This window comes from Castor canadensis, chromosome 3 (assembly GCF_047511655.1).
Source record: "Castor canadensis chromosome 3, mCasCan1.hap1v2, whole genome shotgun sequence".
Lineage (NCBI taxonomy): Eukaryota > Metazoa > Chordata > Mammalia > Rodentia > Castoridae > Castor > Castor canadensis.
In genome coordinates, this window is record NC_133388.1 from 49,386,277 (window position 1) to 49,410,318 (window position 24,042).

Below are 24,042 nucleotides of genomic sequence, written 5' to 3' on the forward strand. Positions count from 1 at the left end.
CCTGAGGCAGAGCCGCCAAGGGCACATGGGCACCACACTGGACTTTGAGCTGCCAACATCTCATCCTGCATCTCATACACATATTGGACAGACTAATGCTTGGAGAATGTTAAACATCTTCATTACAAATCAAATGATCACTCTGTCTTACGTCAATTAAAAAGTTATACTTTCATTTCATCCACAGAAGCCCAGACTGACTAGGAAACAGCTCAGTCTGTGTGGATGCCTATAAGCTGGCCCAAGCCTGGCCGCTAGCCTTTGAAGTTTCAACCCAGTCAGAAGAACTCCAGTTTATACATTACTGAACCCATGCCCTCCTTGGTCAATAGGACAACTTAACAATGAAGTACCAGGGAAGAGAGCATAGAAATCAACACTCAGCTATTGTGTCAGCATCCACATGCTTTGGCGGGCAAAGCTACCAGCTCAATGCATCTGTCCCATTCTCTTGACCTTCCCTATGTGCCTTTGGATGAACTGGGATGCTCCTCTGTTATCAAGTCCACCCCATATGCCTACTGAGCCCAGCAGGGCTACTTGTTACATCATCTATTTTTCCCTATCTTGTGGTTAAACCGTAATTTCAAACTGACAACACTACAGGTCCTTGGCCAAAAGTTAAGAATAATTTTAAGCCTTCAACATTGTCTTTCCCTGCTGCTATTCCAAAGAAGAAGCTGACAAGGACCCTCTTAGAAAGCTGTGCTGCATGTGCCTGTGACTCCGTAATGAGACGGTCTTCAATGAGAAATTTTCCAAAATAACTTCAAAGCAGGAGTCATTTTCCAAGATTTGCTTAAAGTTAATATCCTTTTACTTTTAGATCTCACTAGAAAGGCGAAATTAAATATAAGAATTTATTATCATGGTATTTACTATTACTTCTACTACTTTTGAAAAATGAGGTCAATTTCCACCTAACAAAATACATTACAATAAGTTTCATTTAAAGCAACTATTGATACTGTTTAAGGGGTTTTCAATGGATAACTGAGACTGGGAAACAAGTTTGTTTTCGAGAGAGTAGGTTGTTGTGAACTATTCTTTACAAGTCTTGCAGATGTCAATGGGAAGAATGCCTCAGTCCTGCAAAACTGCAAACCTTTCCCAGGCAAGCACACTCAATTCAGGAGCTCAGCTCTGAATTAGACATGTGTGAGCCATAGGGCATGATTTAGCCATCATCAACAGAGCTGCTAGTTCATTTGCTTTAGACACGTGCAGGAGGAAAGATCTTCTCAATGATTCATTTCTGAGGAAGTTCAATTTCAAAAGCAATGAAATGCCCTACCAAAGGCAAACCCACCTCTTCTTTTTAGTACAAAAGTTAGTTTGTACCTCCCTTTTCAGAGAAAGAGCCAGACCTTATCAACTAGAAAACTTGCTATAAGGGAGTGCTGTGTGATATGGCTACTAGTAGGATTCCTATCTCCAGCTTTTCTGTTTCTCACCTGTGCTGGTGGACTCTCACTGGTTACCAAAATCATGTATTTAGAAAATTAACTTCTTTTTAAGAAGGCCCTAGGCACTTGGCTCAAAAGTAAATCTAAGACTTCAAAAAAAAAAAGAGCCAAATGAACCAAAATAAAAATGTACCCAAGAAGGGGAGAAAAAAGGAAAGATGAACAGTGGTAAAAGAACAACCATAGGAGATGGGGAGGGGGCAGTTCAATAAGAAATTAACTTCAATGGTTCTGAGCAAGAGGCTATAAGGCACTTTGCTTAGAAAGTTAAGCAACAGCAAACAAAATATATATACCAATCAACGTCCATGTAGTTTCATAATTAGTCTATGACAACTAAACTCTGAAATGACCAAACACAAGGAAAACTCAGTATTTTAAAACCCCACTCTGTCAGAAGCTCCAGTCTCTCCCTTTACCACATCCTCTTCCCTCCATTTCCCCTTCCCTGGTCCATCTCTCTTCCTTTCCTTCCCCACCCCCAGCCAGCACCAAAGCAAGGAAAGCCCTGTCAGTTCGGATGTCCCCAGGCCAGGCACTGGGTTAGATAAGGACTCCACCTCCTCCCAGCTGTCCCCGCAACAGGGCAGCCTCCCATATGAAAACCCCTCCAGCCCTCTGACTATCAGCTGGACCAGCTGGAAGCACACACACCCTCTTGCACCCTCTTGCTTTCCCACAGCTTCCCACATGCTCATCAACCTTGCCAGCAGGGAAGAAGTGAAAGCCAGGCTGCGAAGAGGCACCTGAGAAAACAAACACACCAGCAACATGGGGAAATGACTGTTTCAACATCAACTACTACGGGTTTCTATAGTCATGCTCTTGACGAAGTGAGCAAGCTGAACGAAAGAACGACGTTATTTTACGACAAAAGATTAAACACAATTTGTTCCAGTTACATCATTATGTCACAAATCAATTACAGAGAGAAACAGAATAAATGTTAAGATTAGCTAGGGGGATCAAATCTTTCAATTTTAATATTCCATCATCACTCACAGTGTAATCAGATCTCTAACAGCATGATCACACTCTTCAAAAGTGTGCCATAGTTTCAGAATTCAGAACTTTACAAATCCTCTACCACACACAGTCTTTCCCGCACAGACATTACAGAAAATAGTGACTGATGAAATCTTTTCAGTTTTTGAAAGACAAGAACTACAGAACCACCTGCACCTTGATTTAATTAAAAAGTTGCAGGAGACGCAACTTTTGCTTGAATCCTGAAAAACGCCTTTTCTAATCCCACAGTACACTACAACTCCAAGTATATGGTGCTTTGTGTCAAAAACTATGTAAAAATTCACTGTCTGTTTAAAGTCTCAACACTTTTGCTAAATACATGTACAATTTCCTAAGAAAACTCCTGGAATTTACTTTTATCTCCTCATGAAAAAATGACTATACAAACACAGCTAACTCCTGGAGAAGGCAACTGATGAGCACTGTAATTCGCTGGTGAGCACATAACAGATGCAGACGACAGTAGTGAGCTGGCTGAGAAGAGGGACCCACGCCAGGCAGGGCACACGTGGCCTGCAGTTGCACATCTCTGCACCTCTGTAAGTGCATAGTGCAGCCTTCTCCCAGGATGTATGCAGCACGGCAGCCTCCCAAGACGTCCTGGAGCTTCCCATAACACTACACACAGAGGAGTGACCATCAGGCAAGGAACTCAGAGCAGATGCCCGTGTCCCCAGTTCAAGTTGAAAAATCTGGAACCAAGTAACATTTCTGTGAGAATGACTCAAGTATGACTCTGAATGTTTCTGAGCTGTTCTGCAAAGATCAATTCATTTTTTTCAACTCCCCAAAGCAACCTAAACTCAGAACAGTTTAAGATTTTAAATTCAAACCATCAGCCCTGAATTGGATCACACACAATCTTGCCTTTTAAACAATGGTGATAAAGTTAGAACCCCACACATGAATGCGAGAGGTCATTTTTTCATGCACTAACTGTACTGCTAAGTATCCTAAAAGGGAGGAGGCATGCACAACCCCTCCTTTCCTATGCTGCTCCTTTCTATATGGATAAGCCTAATGTCTAAAAGAATCACAAACCTAAGACATTCAGATCAATGCATCTGGAGGTGACAAAAAACACAGTTCAGATACCTGGTTTCCTGACCAGGAAACTTCATTCCACCAGATCTGGAAAAGTCTGCCATCCTGGCAAAGGAACAGGATCCAGCAACCCACTAAGCTCTAGGAAGCTTAAGTTTTCATTCTTTTCCTCCACTTTAATCCAGTCATGGAGCAATTACATGTTACATGGCCCAAAAAGCTGCTTGTTCCAATGACTAAGAAAGAAACTGCTCAAATTTCACGTGAGAAAATGGTCTTACTATGCACATCCAACAGTTTTTCCCTTCTAAGGAAATAAATTTATTGTGGGATTCTTATGCTAATGATAAAACATCAAACACTTTCTGGAAAACACTGTAAAATTCACTTATTTTCAACTTGTATAAAAATGATGCTGTCAAGCTAATGAAAAAGAGTTTCTAATGAGTGGGTAAAATTCACTTTGTTTTGCTAATACCCAACCAATCCATTCCAACGCATGGGACACCAGCCAGGATACCGACCTCTACCCAGAAGTCAGGGAGGTTTGAAGAGGTTTTTCCAGGGGGAGCTCAAAAGCAATCTGATTCTATATTGTGGTGTTTGTTCCAAGTAAGACTCCCAGAAGCTGCTGCAAAAGCGAACCGACAAGGTCTACTTGGAAAGGACTGATATCAGAGTGCACACCTACAAGAAGAAGTAGGAGAAGATTGAGGAGGAGCGGAGGAAGAGGGGAAAGAGGAGGAGAGAAAGAAAAAAGACACATATGCAACTTTAGAGTGAGACCACTGCAAGAGTCCCATATAAATCTGTGCTTTATACATCAATTACAACCCTTGGCATCCAATAAATTGCATCAGAGGATGTAACAATTATCAAGGTCAGAAGGCTGAAGTATTCAATTATTATTTTTATCCTTATTTAAACAAAAGGCATCCAACCCCTCTAAATGAACAGCCCTGGAGAATGACAGATCACATACGACAGCTCCAGTTTTGCTTTCTATTCCAAATTCTCCTAGGTAGGAACCTTGATTTAATCTCATTTTCAATAGCCCAGTGCATTACAAGAAACTGCTGATTCAAAAGGTTAAAAATATAATCTGGTACTTAACAGTGATCTTCCAAATTATATGTTCCACAGACGGACCAGGCAAACATGTTTATTCTGTTGCCACACTATGTGTCCTTGGTCATGCCCAAAGACACTGCAGACCTGAACACTCCACCACACCCAGCAGAGGCACTGAAGAACTCAGCTGTGCAGAGCATGAATGAGTCCAGGATCCCTCAGCCAACACAAATGCCTCCCTACAATCTGCCCTTTCAGAGGGCTAAGGTACCAGTAACATCCGACACGTAGCTTTTAATTTTATTTATAAGAATAAAATGTTTCAAAGGAATCCCAGTTTTCTTCCTCTTTCAAATTTAAAATGTTATTCTATGATTGCTAATGTGCAGAAAGATCTGAGACCAGCCTTATCCTTCAGAGCAAGACTCAAGTAGACTCCAAATGCCGTATTTGAGAAAGCCCAGTCATAAACCAATTTTTTTAAATTCTCTACAGGGACTTCTACTACATCACCAGTGAGCCCAAAACCTCAATGGTCCATAAGCATCCACTCCTGAGGCATCCCAGTGAGTGGGGTCTTCTCTGTGTAATGCCTAGGCTGCTGACTACTCGGTTTGGTGTTCTAAGCAAAATATTCAGCATATTATACTATTCATCTCAGTCTTTTTAGAAGTCCAGTTACTTTGGGTCTAGAAGAAATAAGTATTCTAAATTTTAAAATATATTCTAGCAGAAAAACAAGGGTGTTTTCAATTTAATAATGGTAAGCACATGTAACTAATACATTTATAACAGAAAGCCCAGAATGTCAGCTCTTAAAGAAATCTCACATTGGAGAGATCTTCATTAATAAACTTACTTATCAACTACCAATATTCCCCCAAATTTCCAGGTTAATATCCCTTAATATTACTTATCATCCTGAGAAAGTATCTATGCCTTCTGGGTTATTCTTCACTAAGAGTATGCACCCATAATACATCAGAAAGAAGGCAAATCTGTAAGGCAAAAATAATCAGTCAGACACTTACCCTAAGACAGTCTCTTATGATCCAGTCAAAGCTAGATGAAGGAGTTCATTAAGCCACTTTAAGAAAACCACAGCTCACCAGTGGTCTGGACCTCAGCTTTCTCCATGGACTGGGGCACTCACTGAGCAGCAGGCCATGTCCCTTCTACTTGCTGGCAAGTCACAAGGCAGTGCTCATGTTCACCAAACTTGGTTTGTGTCTGGGTATGCTTTACACTTAGAATAAGCTTTGGGGCTGCAGATACTCCACCAAAAGCAAAGATTTTAATCCACAGTAACTTATACCACTTCACTGCTCTCTACTGTATGAGTAATTTTTAAATATCAGCACATTTTTGTCGTGTTCCTATGAAACCCATGAATGATCTGAATTTTAGACATTTTACTATCTATTATGGTCTCTAAAAGAGTTGGAGTGGGAATGGAAAAAGAAGAAAAGTATTCACGTGAGAATTATACAAAATGAATGATAGGCAGGAAACTGGATTGGGGAGGAGAGGCAGGAGAAAGAAAAACAGGGAGGAAAAATGGCTTAGATTCTCCTGCTATACACAACTCTCTCCAGCAAAAAGAAATAGTTTAATGATCTTTTCATTAAGATCTCTGGCTCCTCATAACAACTTGAAAAAAAAAAAAAAAGACAGTGGGAAATAACCTCAAGCTGGCTTTCAGGGCACCCCAGATGTTTTGCTTCAAATACAGCACAAGTTACACTCACTCAACTTGGTAGGATAGGAGAACAGTCTGCAGCAGGCTAGTAAGTTTGTAGGGATGGGAACTGGCTGAATAGCAAACATCGCATAGGCATTACAAGCACAAGCATGAAGTTCTCTAGAAGCAAAGGAAAGGAGTTGAAAAGTAGAAGATGCAGAGGGGCGGCACACACAAATAAGCCCTACCAGCATACAAACACAAAAGCCAGCTGTGATAAGTATCAGGTGAAGATAACGGAAAGAATATTTATCTGTGACTTAAGAGTGAAACGATAAGAAACCAAAGCAACTAATTTTGAGTAAAAATAAAGATTTATCACTGTCAAAGGGTGGCTGGGTTTGTTGATTTTTCTGGGGACATTTTGTAATACTACATATTAAAAAAGAACATTTGAAGCCAAAAGCTGGAATTACTGTCAGCTTCGGGTCACCTCCCGGCACTCATCCACTTTACCCTTTCTCTTTCCTAAAGTTTAAATGGAAAAATTCTAATTCATTACTGTGTCATTTCAGGGCCAGTCAGCTCTCAGTGAGCAACCATGTTTGTGCTCTGTACGATTTCACAATCCTCCGTAAATCAGAAGACACAAACAGGAGCACACTTTTAGGAAGCTTATTAACAAGATGTACATAAACTGATTGCCTATTTTAAAGCAAATAATTTCTTTAAAACTAGAGAAGGGAGCAAAGAAAAAGGAGAAGAGGCCATCCATTGGAGGAAGACTGCTCCTATTTCCAGGAGTTCCTCCACCTCTTCAGACCATTGGAGAAGTGGCAGGTACTACAACAGGTGCTGGAACACAGTGCAGCTGAGTGAGCCTCAGGTCCTGCCCTGAAGGGGCCCAATAAGGAGGAACCAGCCACTTCCAAGGCACAGAATAATCACCAGAAATCCTGGTTACTGGATGAAGAAAAAAGGAGGAAGAGTCAGGAAGGGCATCATGCTAGAGTTGAAACCTAAGCTATATCCTAACAGGTGAGCAAGACACTGCAGGCAGAGAGCACTGATCTGCAGGCAGGCAGGCAGAAGGAACTGTGTGTGCAAAAGCACAGAGATGAAGAAAAGAGGAGGAAGAAAGTTGTGGACAAGAGCCCGGGGAGGCCCCAGGTCCAGGAAATATTACTTTGGGTTTGGCTGGACAACACATGTACAGAATTTACGATCCTAAAAGTGTCCTTTCCTCCCTGCACCTAACAGAGTTGTTTTCAGAAGCCAGGCCCTTCACTTATGTGCTGGTCTTTCCTGGTCTTTCAGAAATTGCCTAGAGATCTCAGCAGGGTAGAGCCCTGTTTGTTTCTCCTCCTCTCATGTATCCTGTTAGGAAACACAGAGAAAGACCTCAGAAACCACAGGGCAATTCTTGCCCCTCCTCACCCCCCAAAAAAGCAGAATTTGAGTTAAGTAACCAATTAACACATAACTGCTTGGATTAAGGAAAATATATTTGGCTTATTTTAAATGTTTTTTAGCATTATCAAAGTATCTAAAAATGAGGATCAGTTAACAAATACTTTTTACAGAAGCACGTAGATGGGAGAGGGAGATGGCACAAACAACATATACACATGTAAGTAAATATAAAAATGATAAAAGAGAAGGAGAAAAGAAAAAAAAGCAGCACATATACTATGTATAAAGTAAAGTATATAAAAATATTCATGTGTATGCACCACAAATGGAAGTGTACATGTAAAGATGAAAATAAAAGCATCATGGGTGATTTTTCTTCTCTTCCAAAATTTCAGTTAATATTTTTTATACGTTCTCTTAGCATAGAGCTTTTTAGCTAATAATGTATTACCTGAATATAAAGTCTGCCTTAGAAAATGTTTCCATTTACAAATTTTTCCATGAACAAAAGCTAAATGATTAGTATTGACATCTTAAAGTTATAAGAATCCCAAACTGAAGAGTGTGTGATTTATAGCACCTAACATGGTGAGTGTTCAGTGGATGAAAAAACCCAATTAGATCAGAGACTCACTCAGACAGAGCTTAAAGGGCTACAAAAAGCCCTTCTCCCAAGGGAGCAGAGCTCCATTGTCCAAATTTGATCTGAATGGAGGAACAGGAAGAACAGGGGCAGGCATCCTCTGACCCTTTTCAGGGGCCTGGAGGAGAGGAACACAAAGGGAAATGTAAACAGGCAGAGCCATGGAGTGGCAAAGAGGAGGCAGCCCCAGCGGGGAAGTCTCCAGCATCTCATTGTAACCAAAACTTCAGAAGCTAAAGACTTGCCCCCTTCTGATCTTTAGCAAAAGTTATTAGTGACATGGCATGACCTCAGGGCAGGGTCTCCAGCCTCTACGGCCACGGTATAGCGTAAGACGTGTACACAGGCTTTGGGAAGCAGACAGGCATGAGCTTTAGAATTTGAGACCTGGACTCAAATCCCTAAACTTCAAATTCCTCTCCTGACTGTACAGTTTCACACAAGTCCATGCCTCTGCTGTCTCCTTCGTACACTAGGGATGACACCACCTCCTTCAGGACTGCCTGATGGAGCACCAGCTTTAATAAGCCTCTCGCACGGTGAAGGGCCTGCACTGCCTGCCTCCCACAGCAGAGCCAGGAAAAGCCAGCTAGGCAGAGGGAAAACCCCTCTGCCCTGTCCTCTCACTACTGTTAAAGAAGGAGGAAGCAACTCTGCACTGCACTCACAGGGAGGGCAGCTTTACGTGTACTCACAACAGAGTGTGTGCTCTGTAATCCTAGATAGCATTCCCAACCAATAAACCCAATGTGGGAGCTCTGACAGTCACAGGGGAGGAGCAGGTGGACAACTGAAGTAGTGAAGATTTGTACCTTTTCTCTCTAGGGGGAGTGACTTCAGTCGTCTTTTAGTATTTAAAACAGTAGTACATGAGCAGACAACCATTGTAAGACCATAATTCAATTGCAGGGCATTCCACTGTGCATAACCCTCAAGTCACTCTGTAAGGGTGTAGTTTATTACGTCATCAGAATCTGCTGATTGAATCACTTCCTTACAGCACTTTCAGGTCTCTGCCTTCCCCCACGTAACATCTAACTCTGTCTATCGAGATGTTGTATTTGTCCTCTGGTATTTTACCATCTGATATCTAACAGTGCCTATTTGCTCTGGAGGAAGGGTATCTCAATAGGCCATCTTGGAAAGTAGAGAAATTAACTTGAAATGATTCTAGATGATCAGGCAGGTACTCCTTGAAGCATCAATCCAACTGTAATACGTGCAGGTAAGTAAGAAGGCAGATATGATGAGGATTAGATTTTAGTTGAATGTTTTTAAAAATACAGTAAGGAGCACAATATATAAGTGGACAAAGCAAACTTTTTTCCCCAAGAAAGTTAACCTAAGTGTAAACATAAGAAAAAAATTTTCTTCTTGCTGGCAACTTCACTAAAGGAATGAAGTTTTGTGTTATGTGTTTAATGAGAATACAAAAAATTCAACTAAAAAGATGCAAATCCACTTCTGAACACACATGTTGGAGAACAACTGTGTTGGTGTCAGAAAGGCCTAACTTTAACTCAGAGGTCTGTCACATACTAGTCCAGTGACCCTGGACAGGTTTCTCCATCACCATGATTCAGTTTCCTCACCTACAGAAGGATGAATGATGACAACCAGCTCCTTCCTCAAAGTTCAGAGAGGACAGTGCAAGCAGCACTGCTCAGGACCCAGCTGAGAGATGACATTGCCATGACCCATGAGCCATTCCTCTAGCACCTCCCCCTAGGGGAGGAAGAACCAGACCACTAAGGAGCAACAGTCTAGCCAGAATTTCCTCATCTCTACAGCGGGACAAAAGAAGAAAGGCTCAGATCCTGACGCTTCCTCTTTAATGGTGACTTTAAACTCAGGTTCTCACCAGGAAGCTCCACTTCAATTGAAAAGGAGCCCAGGACTCTGAAGATGAGGTAGAGGTTGAGAGGGGAGCACCTGGCCAGGCAGGGGCTCCAAAAGGACAGCAGTCAGTCCCTCCTGCACATAGCAAGAATGGAAACCTGATTACCCCATCAGAGGGGCTGGTCTGGGGCAAGATGCCAGGTCCTCTGTCCCACACTACTGCTGGTGTAGCTCAGTGGGAGGCAGGAGCAGCAGTCCCGTGGCAGAGGAAACAGCCCACCCTGGACCATAACAATGACCTAAAGAGCAGATGTACTGCTTCCTGCAGTGACCAATTACATGGTGTGCACTGAAGGCCTGTGGATTTCAGTCCACTCCCCGGAGGACAGTGAAAAGGAATGCCATCAGCTGGGCCTGTAGGCAATGCCAGGCAGGCCCTGGGGCAGCTGGCTAAGCGTGGAAGGAGAAAGAGCTCTCTGATCCCTGACTGCCATCCAGTGGGGTTCAACCCCAAAACAGTCATCACTGCAGTCGAGTTTCTAAAACAAGCCACTGAGTGAACAAATGATCCTTTTTCCCCACGAATGCCATTGCACAAATGGGGGCTACCCCCACCAGGAGTGACTGCCCCTTAGCAAGGGAAGGGAAACAGAGAAAGGGGAAATGAACTACAAAAGAGGAAATGACCTATCTGGAGATGTCAAGTAAGATCAGGTCCTGAGGATTACTTCACTCACCTACTCAGAAACCTCAGACTGCCCAATACTACCTACCATACTACCTACCGTCTGGACTAACTCCTTCAAATGTTACCAGCGGGGCTTCCCACTCCCAGAAGTCTTGTCTTTCCAAGGCTCACCACTATTACCCTGGCCCTTCAACCCTCTGATTTCCAAACACAATGTGTCTTTCAGCTTCTTAACTGCTCTGTGTGTATGCCAGGTGTGCCTTCGATCTCTGCTCTCACCCTCAGCTGACTCTCTCTCACCCTATCCATCTCAGCTCATGTTTGTCCCAAAAGTATACCCCAATAAAATGCTGTACATGGAGCATTTGGCCAGGTTTAATTTGCTTAAAGTCCTTCTTTGCTAATAGACTGCAAGTTCCATGAAGGCAGGGGCTGATCTGTGGTTACCTGCCATGCCACTAGTGCAAGAATTTGCTGATGCACTGATACTACTCCAACCTAACTTTCCAACTTCATCTCCCTCCCCAGTGCTTTACCCTCCAGCAAATTCCTAACAGTTCCAAATCCCCTGTGCCTTCTTCACTATTGTTCTATAAATATTTGAATCACTCTGCTCAAAGGCTACCTGCCCTAGGAAAGCCTGACAACCTCCCAGCAAAACACATGCCTCTCACCTTCAACTGCCCAAAGGAATCAAGCTTTGGAGCCCTGTGTACCTACCTCTCGACCAGGCTCTGCCACTGATGAGAGGAGTGAGCTTAGACAAGTCACTAAGTTGGAACCTCACTGCCCAAACAATAAAACCCAATTCCTGGTTAACATAAACACCTAACAGAATCTGGCACACAATGCTTCCAGAATAACAAGCTCCTTCTAACCAACCATCACTGCTCTGTACTGTGTAAGATCTACTGCTAGGCATTTTACATGACACATGGGCTTCAGCACTGCTGGTCCTCTAAGTGAAATCATCACTGTTAAACAGTAGCAGCAGCATCACCCAGCACCCAGCACAAAGAAGCAGTTAGTATTTAGTGCGCACCTCTAGATAATGCTCAATTTCTGCATGTCTAGTGGATCCCATTTTTTAATAAAATATACCCTTGCAGAACACATTCAACTGCATATAGAGTCCCAAAAGTCTTAATGTAGTTTTAAGCTTCAGACACTACAAAATTATAAATGCTACAAACTTATAAAACGCACCATTTGGAAGTTGAACATTTTGAATACTAAGTTGATTGATTGTTAAAGTGTGGATTCTCCATTTTTCAACAGGCTTTGGGGAATTTCAGAAGTTACATTCACCTTAGCTGCAGCTACTGGAGCAATTGTTTTCTTTCCTTGTGTGGGACATAGCCAGTTTGATTACTGGCATATGCCACCACAACTGGCAAGGACATGTCCAGTTTGGTGGCGGTGGCTCCCATGCCTCCAGTTCCCTCTGCCCTGAATTCCTACCAGCATCTCACACCTTGCTTCTCTGTAGAGAGCATGCTGGCCCACCACAAAAGCCGTGCAGCACCACAGCAACCATCTGCCTTTGCTTGCTTCTTACCAGGCATGGAATTGTTCTCCAGTGTGCAGGAGACAGGCAAAGTATTTCAGGAATAGTACTATGTTCTCACTGCCCGCAGTCACAGACAGGTATAACTGGTATAAATGAGCCTTGCATCCTGCCATTTAACAACCCAGCTGCAGTGTTCACACATTCTTCTGGTCTATTTCAGTACCCTGTACCTGCAGGATGCTAATATAGATTACTGCCCCCACTCAAATCTCTGCTTGTTCTATTATTTCATGTCCAGTGGCTTTTAAAAAGTCTGAAAATCATGTCATGCATTTAGCTGTCCTGGGGGAAAGCTGCTTATGTGGGAGGCTCCCAGAAACATGGTTCTCAACTCAGCTAGGCTATTCTTCAACTGTGGTGCTCTCGGCAAATATCAGGAGATGGTACTAATGATGGAGATGAGCAAAGGCAAAGAAATCTGCAGATGACTTACATACGATAAAATCACTTCACAAACACTTTTATTAGCTAAGATTTTCAAAACCTACAGTACTTAATGTTTAGAATAACTCACCCAAAAGACTGTAATTATGCTCATTAAGATAATCAATAACCTGAAGGGAACAAAGACAAGTGAACAAAACCCCAGTGAATTTATTTCAAGTTAGAGCTGTCAGATCTGACAACTGAGCCACATGCAAATGCAGTATTGTGATGTTTGAGTTGTCTATTGCTACATAACAAATACACTGGCTTAAAACGACTGCTCATGATTCTTTTATTTGGGTAGAGGGTGGCAGAAAGCACTCATTTCTGCTCCATGTGGTGTGGACTGGCAGCCTGATGGGTCAAAAGACCTCTGATAGCTTCACTCACATGTGTGCTGCCTCAGCTGGGGTGGCTGGACTGGCTGGGAGCCGGCATCCACTGGAGCCACTTTCTCCAGCAGGGTAGTCAGACTTCTTTACAGCTCTTCTTAGAGCTGTTCTCTAAGAAGAGGTTAGGGTCTGAGCTGTACCCCCCACAAAATTTTTATGTTGAAGTGCTAACTCCTGGAATGTGACTGTATTTGGAGATGGAGCCTTAAAAGACGTAATTAAGGAGAGCCCTAATCCAGTATGACTGGTGTCATAAGAAGAAAAGAGGTGTCAGAGGCGTGTGTGTGCACAGTGAAAAGGCCATAGCCAAGGAGAGAGGCCTTTGGAGAAACCAACCTACTGACACCTTGCTCTCAGACTTTCAGAACAGTGAAAAATCAACGTTCAATCATAGCCCAGTCTGCGGTGCTTTGTTCCTCAGCAATGAAGAGGGTAAAACCAGAGGCTACAACATTTCTAAAGGTGACACCAAGAAGCCACACAGCATCACTTTCATTGCATAAACTGGTCAAAGCAAACCCCAGAACCAGACAGGGAAGGAGGAACTCTGGCTGGCTAGCCAGGAAGAAAATGAGGTGAAGTCAAAAACCTAAACTCCCTATCGGTCTCCAACCAGCCGCATGACTGTCACCTGGGAAAACAGTAACCTCCACCTCTGTAACATAGTTCTTAACTACAATTCTGTCACTGGATAGGTCAAAGGGCCAAACAACTGAATGCTTAATTACCTGAAGATAGAAAAAGGATATGAAAAAATTCCTTGAGAAGTTTAAGAATCGAGTAGATGTAATTTTCTGGGATCAGGAGTGAAAGCATATTTCTGTGTGTCTGCAGCCCTTTTGCTGAAAGGATCTTTCCTCAAAGTAATCAATCAATCAATCAAGTGCCCCAGGAGAACCTGACTGCACACTGATCCCAAGTTCTGATTACAATTAGAGGGCTCCACAGTGGAGGCACTGGAGAAGGCCAGGTGGGGATGGGGAAGGAAGGGCCGCCAAGGCTCCTCTGAGGCGCTGGGTGACGGCAAATAGCCATTTCATACCAATTGCCTTTGCCTAGAAGCTGAACACACAACTGCCTGATGTGGTTGGGTTCTGTTAAACCAGTACTAATTAGAAAGGAATTACAAAGCTTTCAATAATGATTTCTTATCCAAAAACCAGATTCTGCATGAGCAGAAAAGCAGAGAACAAGCAGCATTATGTGGACGGCTGGAAAGAAAACCTCAATGGAGACTAAACCTGCTGCTGAAAATGCCTCAGATGCATATTTATTAGGTTTGTCATCCAAGAGGCTTTTATGTCACAGTATTTCCAGCCATCATTAACAGGCATTAATGACCACAGCCTTTCAACGCCACCATGGCACACTGCAATGCAGCTCAGAGCAGCTGGTGGAATCAAAACAGATGGCCTGCTTCCCTTCGAGGCAGAACTTTCTGCAGGTGACAAAATGACTGTTAGGTAACTCACAAAAAGAAAAACAAAAGTTGAAATTGTAGTTGATGTCAGTAGTTTAGTATCTCACAGAGCCTTGAACTTGGGCTCTAAAAGCTAGTAGAATTGTTATAGAACTGCAACTGTGCTACACGGTGTTCCTTCCAAATAGTAAATGTCCTCTGAGCCCATGTCAAATGGGATGCTGCAGAGTGTCTCTAAAATCCACTCCTTCAAAGCAGTCCATGAGTACCTACTGTGCCCCCAGAAAGGCATGCCTGGCATGCCACAGGGGGTGAAGTCCAGGATCCCTGTCCTCAGTAGCAAACTTCAGTGAAACACCAGAAAGCTTCAGTTTTAATGAACACTGGTGAAATACAATTTCCTCTCTGAGCACAGGGCAAGCAGCACCACAGATGGAAGCACTGAAGGACATTAAATGTCTGTCCCTATATTTATTTACACTTCTGTTTTCCTTATGGAGAACTGCTAATATTGTTTGCCTACCTAACTAATGGGATACTCAGAATCTTGTGGCTATAAGAGAAGACACCACTAAAGGTGGCTAATCAAAAAGAAAATATATGTAAAAAACTAAAAGGTTAGCCAGGGACTAGAGCATGACTCAAGAGATACAGCACCTGCTTTGCAAGTGTGAAGCCCTGAGTTTAAACCCCAATCCCACCCAAATTTAAAAAAAAAAAAAATACTTAGAAGGTCAGCCAGTGACTCATGCCTGTAATTCTAGCAATTTAGGAGGCTGAGATCAAAAGAATCAAAGTTTGAGGCCAGCCCCGGGGAAAGAGTTTGAGAGACCCCATCTCCAAAATAACCAGAGCAAACTGGACAGGAGGTGTGGCTCCAGTGGTAAAGCACCTGCTTTGCAAGTGTGACACCCTGATTTCAAACCCCAGTCCCACCAAAACAAAACAAAAAACTAAAAGGCAGAGGTTCTCAAAGGACCAAGGATTATTTTCTCAGAAACCTTTCTGGATCAATTTAACAGGGTCCCCCACTACCTTTCCCTAGCACTTTACCCTGCCTACCACCCTTCTCTTCACCCGTCCTGCTACACGTTCCTCACAGCAGTCTGAAACTCCTTTTTAATCTGCCTACTTGCGTGCCATCTGTCCTGCCAGAGGGTAAGCTCCAACAGGGCAGGTGGGGAAGCTGTCTGTTTGCTATCGCAGCCCAGGGTCAGGGCAGGAAGCAGTGCCGGCCACAGTCACTACATTTGGAGTCACTGAGTAAATGGTCCATCACAGAGCTCAGGAAGAGCAGTATAATTAGGTCTCAGGAGGAACAGGAACTTGGAAGCCAGGCAGCTGCCCTCTGGGTCATACTCCATTCTTTACCTTGGTATGCTCCAGCCTCAGTTTCTCCCTCCATTTCTGCTTTGTTCTCTTTGCTGAGGGCTTTAAACAGCACCCTTACACTTCTGAAAGCCCAGAGAAAAGCCTCTAATAGCCTTGGAGTCCAAAACCCTTCCAATAATTTATAAGCCCCTCATGACCTACTTGATTCTCACCCGGCAGGTACACTCTTCCCTAGCCATCCAGGGCTTGCCCTTGCTCCTTAAGGAGCCATGTGCAGCACTCACCTTCAGGTTCTAGAGGACTCTGTCTCCTCTTCCTAGAGCATTCTTGTTCTCTCATTTCCATCTAGGTGCTGGTTCTCATTCCAGCAGGGGTTAACGGACCCTGCCGATGTACAAGCAGCATAGCCTCTGGCTCTCCCTGACTAGGCTATAAGCTCTGCGGTAGCAGAGAGCACACCTGTCTTGTGTAGCACTTAGCACCAAGCACAGCATTTGATAACTAGTTGTAGATGTAGTATTTGGGGAATAAGAAAATGAGCTACGTATCAGTAAAGGTTGGTCACTAAGGGGCTGTGACAAGAGTATCTAGCAATTCATCAGGGCAGGGAACTTGTCTTCCTTGTCCTAGTGTGTTCCCCAGGCCTAGAAGAATAGACATGCAATAAATATTTGTTGAATGAATAAATTCCTGGCTTGTCTGATATGACTCCACCCCTTTCTCTCCCACTTGACAAAACATATCAGAATGCATGTGAGTGAAAAATGGCATTATTAAAGGGACATCTTTGAATCATTTGAAAGATTCATCCTTTATTACTTGTCATAAATTACTGGCCATGAAACCTCAAGACTGATCATCACATATGAGGTGACTGAGAGAGTAAGTGGTTGAGAATAGCTGATTTAGACAAAGCTCAGAAATGTGAAGCACTTTCTGCTCTTCATTATTTTATTTTCTAGAAGATGAAAGTGACAATACGCTCAGTAAGAACTAGTAAGTGAATCATTCTAACCTTAACTTTTCCTTTCATGAAACAGATTTCTGCAGACCCCAAGAGAAATCTTTAATTAAATCCAAAGGCTTTAGAGATTTCTTTTCCCAGTTCTTTTTTAACCCTGCCAATGAGGTCCACCAGTTGCTGCTGTCTCCATTCAAAAAAACCAACCTACAACCCCATGTTCTCATCTCAGAGAGGCCCACTGCAAGCCCTAAGGAGAACTCCACAGCCACAGCTCTAGGGCAGTATCAGGCTCCCTCAAATACTGCAACTGTTAAATTGTATTTTGGTCTCTTTTGTCTGTTTTAGTTTTTGTATAAAATGTTTGGTAAAGTTGTTGGGACCTGGTCAAGTGTGTTTTATTTTTGTTTATATAAAACATTCCCAAATAATGATCACATGACAAAATACAACCAAAAATGGAAAGTCCAAATAAAGGTTTCAGTCTTGGTGTGGTAAACAGAGAAACAAATAAATCTGAGAAAGCCAGACCAGAAGTCACAAAGCCACATACTCCAAGCAAGGCTAAAGTTAGTAAAGGAAAATATAGCAACTCAAAGCCAGGGACCTCAGAACCCTTAATAGCCTCAGATCAGACACTCTGCCCACAAAAACACATCACTCCATGTGCTGAGTGATAGCAGAGATCTTGTTTTATTTTAAAAAGAAGTTCAAAGACTTTTTAGTCTATAAAAGATAGCAGTGTTTGACATCTTTGGGCCCAAATTAGAGTGGAGGATGAGAAAAGGAAAAGTTCCAGGGTGTATTTTAAGGTTCCTTATTACTACCAAGGTTGGAGTCATCACAGCAAAGACCCAAGCATACAGCACAAAAAAAACAAATAGAAACTGGGATCTGCTTTAAAAAGACCAAATAAAAAGACTCTTCAAGCAATAGTCCCCTTTGTCTTATCTGACAGAATGGCTGCAGTACCCAAGGGAAAAGAGATGGGTACCGCTCCCCCCACACACTGCCATTATAGCACTTAATCAGTTTTCACTGAGATATTTCACTTTTCAGTCATACTTGCAAGCCTTCATCTGCAGAGGTTTTTAACCTCTTCTTGGGCCAGGGATCCCTTTAGCAGTCTGGTGAAGCCTACTGATTCCTGCTCAGAGCAATGTTTTTCAACGCATAAAATACAATACAAAGGATCACAATGAAATCAGTTCTAATTAGTTATCAAAACAGATTTAAATTGGGAAATAATCACACATATACTTCTGGGAGTTTTGTTTGTTTCTGTGGTGCTGGGAATCAAAGCTAGGGAAGCCCTCTACCACTGAGCTACATCCCCAACCCACACATACACTTCCTATTAAAGCACTGAGTAACAAATCCAGCAGCAGGTCTTTCTGTTGCCTACACTCATAACTGAGTGAAATGCTAAATTTCAGTTTGACTATCATGAAAATAAAGACGTATTTTCCCCTGTCCAAGTTTGTGGATTCCCTGAATTCCATCTGTGGACCCCAGGTTAAGAGCCCTTGGTTGAGAGAGCCAGTAAAAATATATTTTGTGAAGCATCAAATGAAATATAAAATCTTACATCATCCATTCAACTGGGTGATAAGGAAAACTAAGAGAATAAGCAATATTTTTTCAAAAACTATGATGGGCCATTAGTCACCAAGAGAGCTGCATGCTTCAAACTGGGTTCAGAAAGGGCTCTGAGGAGGTGACAGCACAGTTGGAGTCCACCTCAGAGAGGAAACTATCTACAGTGATCCAGCTCAGCCCAGAGCAACTGTGAATTTGAACAAACCTCCCTCTTTCCAAGAGGCCCAGTTTCTTCATGAATGAAATAAAGAGGCTGAACATGGACCGTTACATCTTAGGGCCTTTCCTGTACTAAGTTCTACTGCCAGATTCTCTCTCCCACATGCTTGTTCTTCCACTCTACAAAGCTTAACTTCAAAACATCCTGCCTTAGAACACTCATCACTAAGATGCTCCTGTGCAAAATCTAACACCAGTGAATCAAACACACACAAGCCACTGCAACTTTCTTAAGCCTATTCGTGCATCTCTAACTTCAAAATCACAGCAATCACAGCATTGGTTTTCTCTGCTATTATGACACAGGATGTGTGCCTATTTGAATTCTAGCACCATCACTTTAAGAATATAAAAAAACTTGACAAATGTCAAGTTTCTTAGAATTTACAACTTAACTATACATTTTTCACATCTGAGCCAACATACAGAATTACAGAGTATAGACCAGGAAAGGCTCTTGCAGTTTTTGCATTTTTTTGTTATGCTGAAGAAATAGAGAGAGGGAGGAACTGAGCCCTAATCATACAACTGGTGAGCAACAGAGCAAGACTTGAATCGGTCCCTAACTGTAAATGAATGCTCTCCCCACTATGCCAAACTGCCACTCAAATTCTGAGCCACTTTAGATATTAGATAAGATTAATGACAAAAAAAGACCCCATGTTTAGGCTAATCATTTTCTCCACCTTCAATTAAGTAGTAGTCATAACTATGATACATCAACTGGTTCGAATTATGAAATAATTTAAATTCCACTAACCCTCGCAGAAAGTGATGACCCCACTAAAATCCTAACTACTTGGTATTCTCTTAAAACTGTGTAATACATGAAAATCCATACACAAAGCAGAAGTATTTGTATCTGGATACAGACATCTATCTACTTTTCAGATTGCTCTCTGGAGTAAAAAAAAAAAGCAGAAGTATTTGTATCTGGATACAGACATCTATCTACTTTTCAGATTGCTCTCTGGAGCAAATTTCACCAGAAAATTCAGGGGGCAGCAAAAAGAACATTCACACAACAAATAAAACAAAAACATGTGTCTTACAAGAAAGAAAACAATTCTATCAATATCAAATGTTGGGCATTTTTTTACCTCAAGAATAATTTTATTAAGAAGAAAATTCCCTAGACATCCTCTCTTTACCAATATTTATTTCCTAGAGGATCAGACATGCAAAGTTGATAGTAATTCTATCAACTTTGAATGTTGTTTTAAGAGGGATGGCTCCAGTCTTAAAGGTAGAATACAATTTATTTGAAGGGCCTCCTTATAATCTACCTACTTGGTCACTATTTCACCTTCATTCTTCAACATGTTCAATATTGCAGAGTCTGAAACCCCCTTTCAAAAAAAAAAAAGACCATAATTCAAGTATACAAAAACCAGACTGGCAATTTCTATTCACATTTTATTTCCTCAGAGAAACCTTGTCTGACCTAGCTGAAGAAAGCAATACCTTCTACAACCGCCATGCTCTAACGTTAATGAACTTGTATTGAGAATGTGGCAACATCTGAAACTGTCATTTATTATTCATTTTATTCATGTTTCTTTCAGCTTATACCTGTCAGTCCACACTAAAATGAAAGCTGCCAGTTCCCGGTTGCATCCCCAATCCCTCAACAGCGCTGGCACATAGTAGGTGCACAAATAACTGCTGAGTAAGCAGCACTTATGTTGTCCCTACTGTCTCCTGAAAAAGCATTACAAAGAGGCAGGGCACAGACGACTGGCAATGCATTTACACAGAGCCTATGGCTCTACCACAGTCCAGGGGATCAATCCTTCTGGCTCTAGAGTGCTCTGCACTTCCAGCTAAGAACACAAACCCTCTCCAGGCCCACTCACATGCTGCTCTTCTGAAACATCCCAACAATGATTGCCTCAAAAGGAAATAAAGAAATAAAGTTCTGGCATAAGTTAATCTTCCGTGTCAAGTTCACAAGTGTTAAACATACTTTGAAGCCAGCCACATAAACAAAACCAAACTCCACAAAATTAGGTTGGGCTGAAGTTACATAAGACAGACTAAACTGTGGCTTTTTCCCCTGTCATTCCTCCTCCTTTCCAGGGAACTCGGACATCTGTCTCTTAAGCGCAATTCCCATGCAGGTGAGAAAAAAACCGTTTATCTGCAGAGTTTGGGAACCCGCAGTGAGATTTCCAGTACTATCCCACCTGATACTCCAGCAAGGAAGAGAGATGGACCAGGAGACTTGGAGGCAGACTATGCCTAGAAGCTTCTCTTAAAAACTCTTTAAAATTGTTTTTTAAGTCAGCGCTCACTTGAAGGTGATCAGTTATCAAAACACGTTTTTTTCAAAGTTCCCCCTTCTTTGCAAAGCAAGGACTCCTCACCTGCGTGCTAAGCCCACCTGTCGGCACCCACGGTGTTCTGAACACAGGTCTTTCAACAGAGGACAAAAGCGCGGGTTCCCAGGGGCAACGGCGTACCCAAAGGAAAAAACAATCCTTTCTCTTCCGACACTGAACCCAAGTTGCTCCTTTTCCCGAGTTTCCTGCACTTTCCTCCTCCCTCGTCCACTCCCCTTTCGCTGCCCACTCCATCCAGCTTTAATCGCGCCAAGCCGCTCTCCTGGTTTATTAAGGGTAAACAATAGAAATGTCACAAGGAAACTGGGGAAGTAGATGAAGTCTCTAATTGCTGCCGTTTAACGATGGGAGATAATTACTATCTTCCAAATGTGGTTTGCACCCGCGGAGAGGGAGCCGAGGCGGGCGGGCTGCCGAGCTCCTCTCTGCTGCCCAGTCGTCCGAAGGGACGGCACCCGCGGGGTGCGGGGGTCCGGGCCAGATGCGGTCGTGTCCCCGCCGCTCCTCTCGGGGTCACCCGCGGCGGGTTGGGGGGAGGAGCAGAGGCCAGCCGGCCCGCCTAGGTCACAGACAGTTCACTGCCCGTGGCGGCCACCATAACAATGCGCAAAGCGCAGCCCGAGGACCCCGCGGCCCGTGGCGGCCCCGGCTCTCAGCTGGAGGTTCGGGGACTTAGGGCCCACGGTCCGCAGCGGACAGAGGGCCCTCAGGGGCCGCTGCCGGTTGGCCTCCCGCTTTCTGGAAGAGACCCCTCGAGATGCCCGAGCGCCCTCCTCAGCCCCCGGGAGGCGCGGCCGAAGCCCAGGAAAAGTGGGGCCCCTACCCCGGGGCAGGACGGACGACCCGATCGGTCCCCGCGGGGTGGCCGGAGTCGCCGCCGCCACCACTTCCTCCGTTGGGGACCGAGCATCCCGGCCTCCGAGTCGCCCTCGCGCCCCAGCGGTCCCACAACGCCCCCCAACCCTGAGCCACCCTGTAGCTCCGCTGCCCGGGGATCCCCTGCACTCACCCCAAGACCACCAGCTCTCCGTATTTCACGGGCTCTTTATTGGGGGCGCTGGGCTCCTCCTGGCCGGGGGAAAACATGGAGCCCCGCTCGGCCTCCGCCGCCGCCGCCGCCGCCGAGTCCGCGCCGCCGCTACAATCCCATCCCGAGAACGGGGTGAGCGCGCCGGGGAACGGCACGGCGGCGAAGGGGGCGCGGGGCGGCCAGTCCCGCGGCTGCTCCGTTGTGGCTGCGCGGCTGCCCCCGGCTCCCCGGAGCTCCGCGCGCCGCGGCCGCCCCGAGTCAGAGCCGGCAACAAATGCGACCGGCGGCTGGGGGACCTGCACGCGCTCAGCGCCGCCGGAGCCCCGCGCGAGGGAGGGAGGGAGGGAGGGAGGGAAGGAGGGAGGGAGAGAGCGAGCCTGGGAGGGAGGGAGCTAGCGAAGGAGCGAGCCAGGGCGGGGGCCCAGCCGAGCGTCCCGGGGCCGGGCAGGTGGGAGCTGCCCGCGCGCGCCGCGCCCCTCCCCCTCCTCCCCGCCCCCCCCCCCCCGCGCCCCTCCCGCCCCCTCAGCCGGCGGAGGACCGGCCCCGTGTTATGTAAACATAGAGTAAAAGGGAAGGGAAGTCCTTAAAGGAGCAGCTCTATTTTTCTCCCCACTTCCTCCCCCAAAGTTGGAGCGCGGGGTCCTCAGCCCTTGGGCTGCGCGCCCCCGCCTGCTCGGGGGGACCCTGGAAGCGCAGAGATCAAGGTTCCCCAGCCTAGCTTGTGTGTCTCCACTTACTCAGATGCAAATAAAGAACTTCCTCTGTATGTAAGAGCGTTTGCCTTTCCCGTGTCTGTGTCCTGGCTTACCTCTATGAGTGTGGCACAAAACCCCAAATCCTTCAAAGCTAGAAAGTGGCTAGGAAATTGAGGGATTTGCTCCTTGGGGCTCGGGAACAGGGAGTTTCGAAGGCACTCGGAGCTCCCCACCACCATTGTAACAGGATGTAGCTACTCCTGTTTGTCGACAAGCTCCACATGACTTTTTAAAAGGTTGGTTTTTTTAATCCATGCTTTACCCACTTTCTCAGTGCCTTCTTTCAATCCCCTAAGAAATTTAAGAGGAAATTACCTGGGTGGATTTTTTCTTTTTTTGTGAATACAAATGTTCCTTTATTACCATGGTTTTTATACTTTTTTTTTAAAGTTACTACTATGGCTTTAAAATATTGTAGACTGTAATAGTTTCACTGACTGCTGTTTTTCATCATACAGGATTTTATTATTCTAACATTCATTACACACTGGCAACATGCTAGAAACGCTACGTATTACTGCCTGTCAGTGCCTCTCAAGACTGTTAAATATTTAAAGAAATAAATACTGCAAAAGCTACCCTATCTATAAACAGCGACTGATTGGCTATGACCCTGAGTAAGGGGCCAAAAAAGAAATAATTGCATTTGTAACCTTCCATTCTGCTGTTCGGCACGCTGAGTGTAACATTCTCTGACAGGTTATTACTATAGTGACAAGATGCTTCTGGTAATTGTACTTCAGTTAGTGACCAACCTTTTTTTTTTTTTTTTTTTTGAATTGAGGCTTTAGAAATAAAATAACAAAAGCCGCACTACTGATAAGCCAAAAATAAATTTTATTAAACAGTTAACTTACTTCTGCTAATTTGGGAAATTTGATACTTCAACTGAATAGTTACCCTGCATGTTTTACATGTGTTCTGCATTTTTGTATGTTATGAAAAGTTCATTATGGTTTTAACTAACAATCCTTCACTAAAGGGGTTGAATTTTCTCTCTGAATTTCTCCTTGATTCATGTTGCCTTCATCTGTGCTGTTCTCCTGTTCACCAGATGTGTGACTGTCCCAGATGTATCAGAATCATGCTGCAGTTACACTGTCCCTCTTACTATAGTAGGGC

At 44.0% G+C, this 24,042-nt stretch overlaps 1 protein-coding gene across 2 annotated transcripts in view; it reads right to left on the reverse strand.

The window, feature by feature from the left end:
- Positions 1-22,445, reverse strand: part of Peli2 (pellino E3 ubiquitin protein ligase family member 2) — a 140,838-nt gene extending 118,393 nt beyond the window's left edge. Inside the window, exon 1 of one of the 2 annotated variants that reach the window (XM_020185965.2) lies at positions 22,145-22,445. In XM_020185965.2, the coding sequence (XP_020041554.2) occupies positions 22,145-22,221 (77 nt within the window). In that variant the 5' untranslated portion in view covers positions 22,222-22,445. Of the gene's footprint in view, positions 1-21,159; positions 21,443-22,144 lie in introns of those variants that run through there. The other variant, XM_074067914.1, reaches the window with a different exon arrangement.
- Between the last annotated feature and the right edge of the window lie 1,597 nt (positions 22,446-24,042).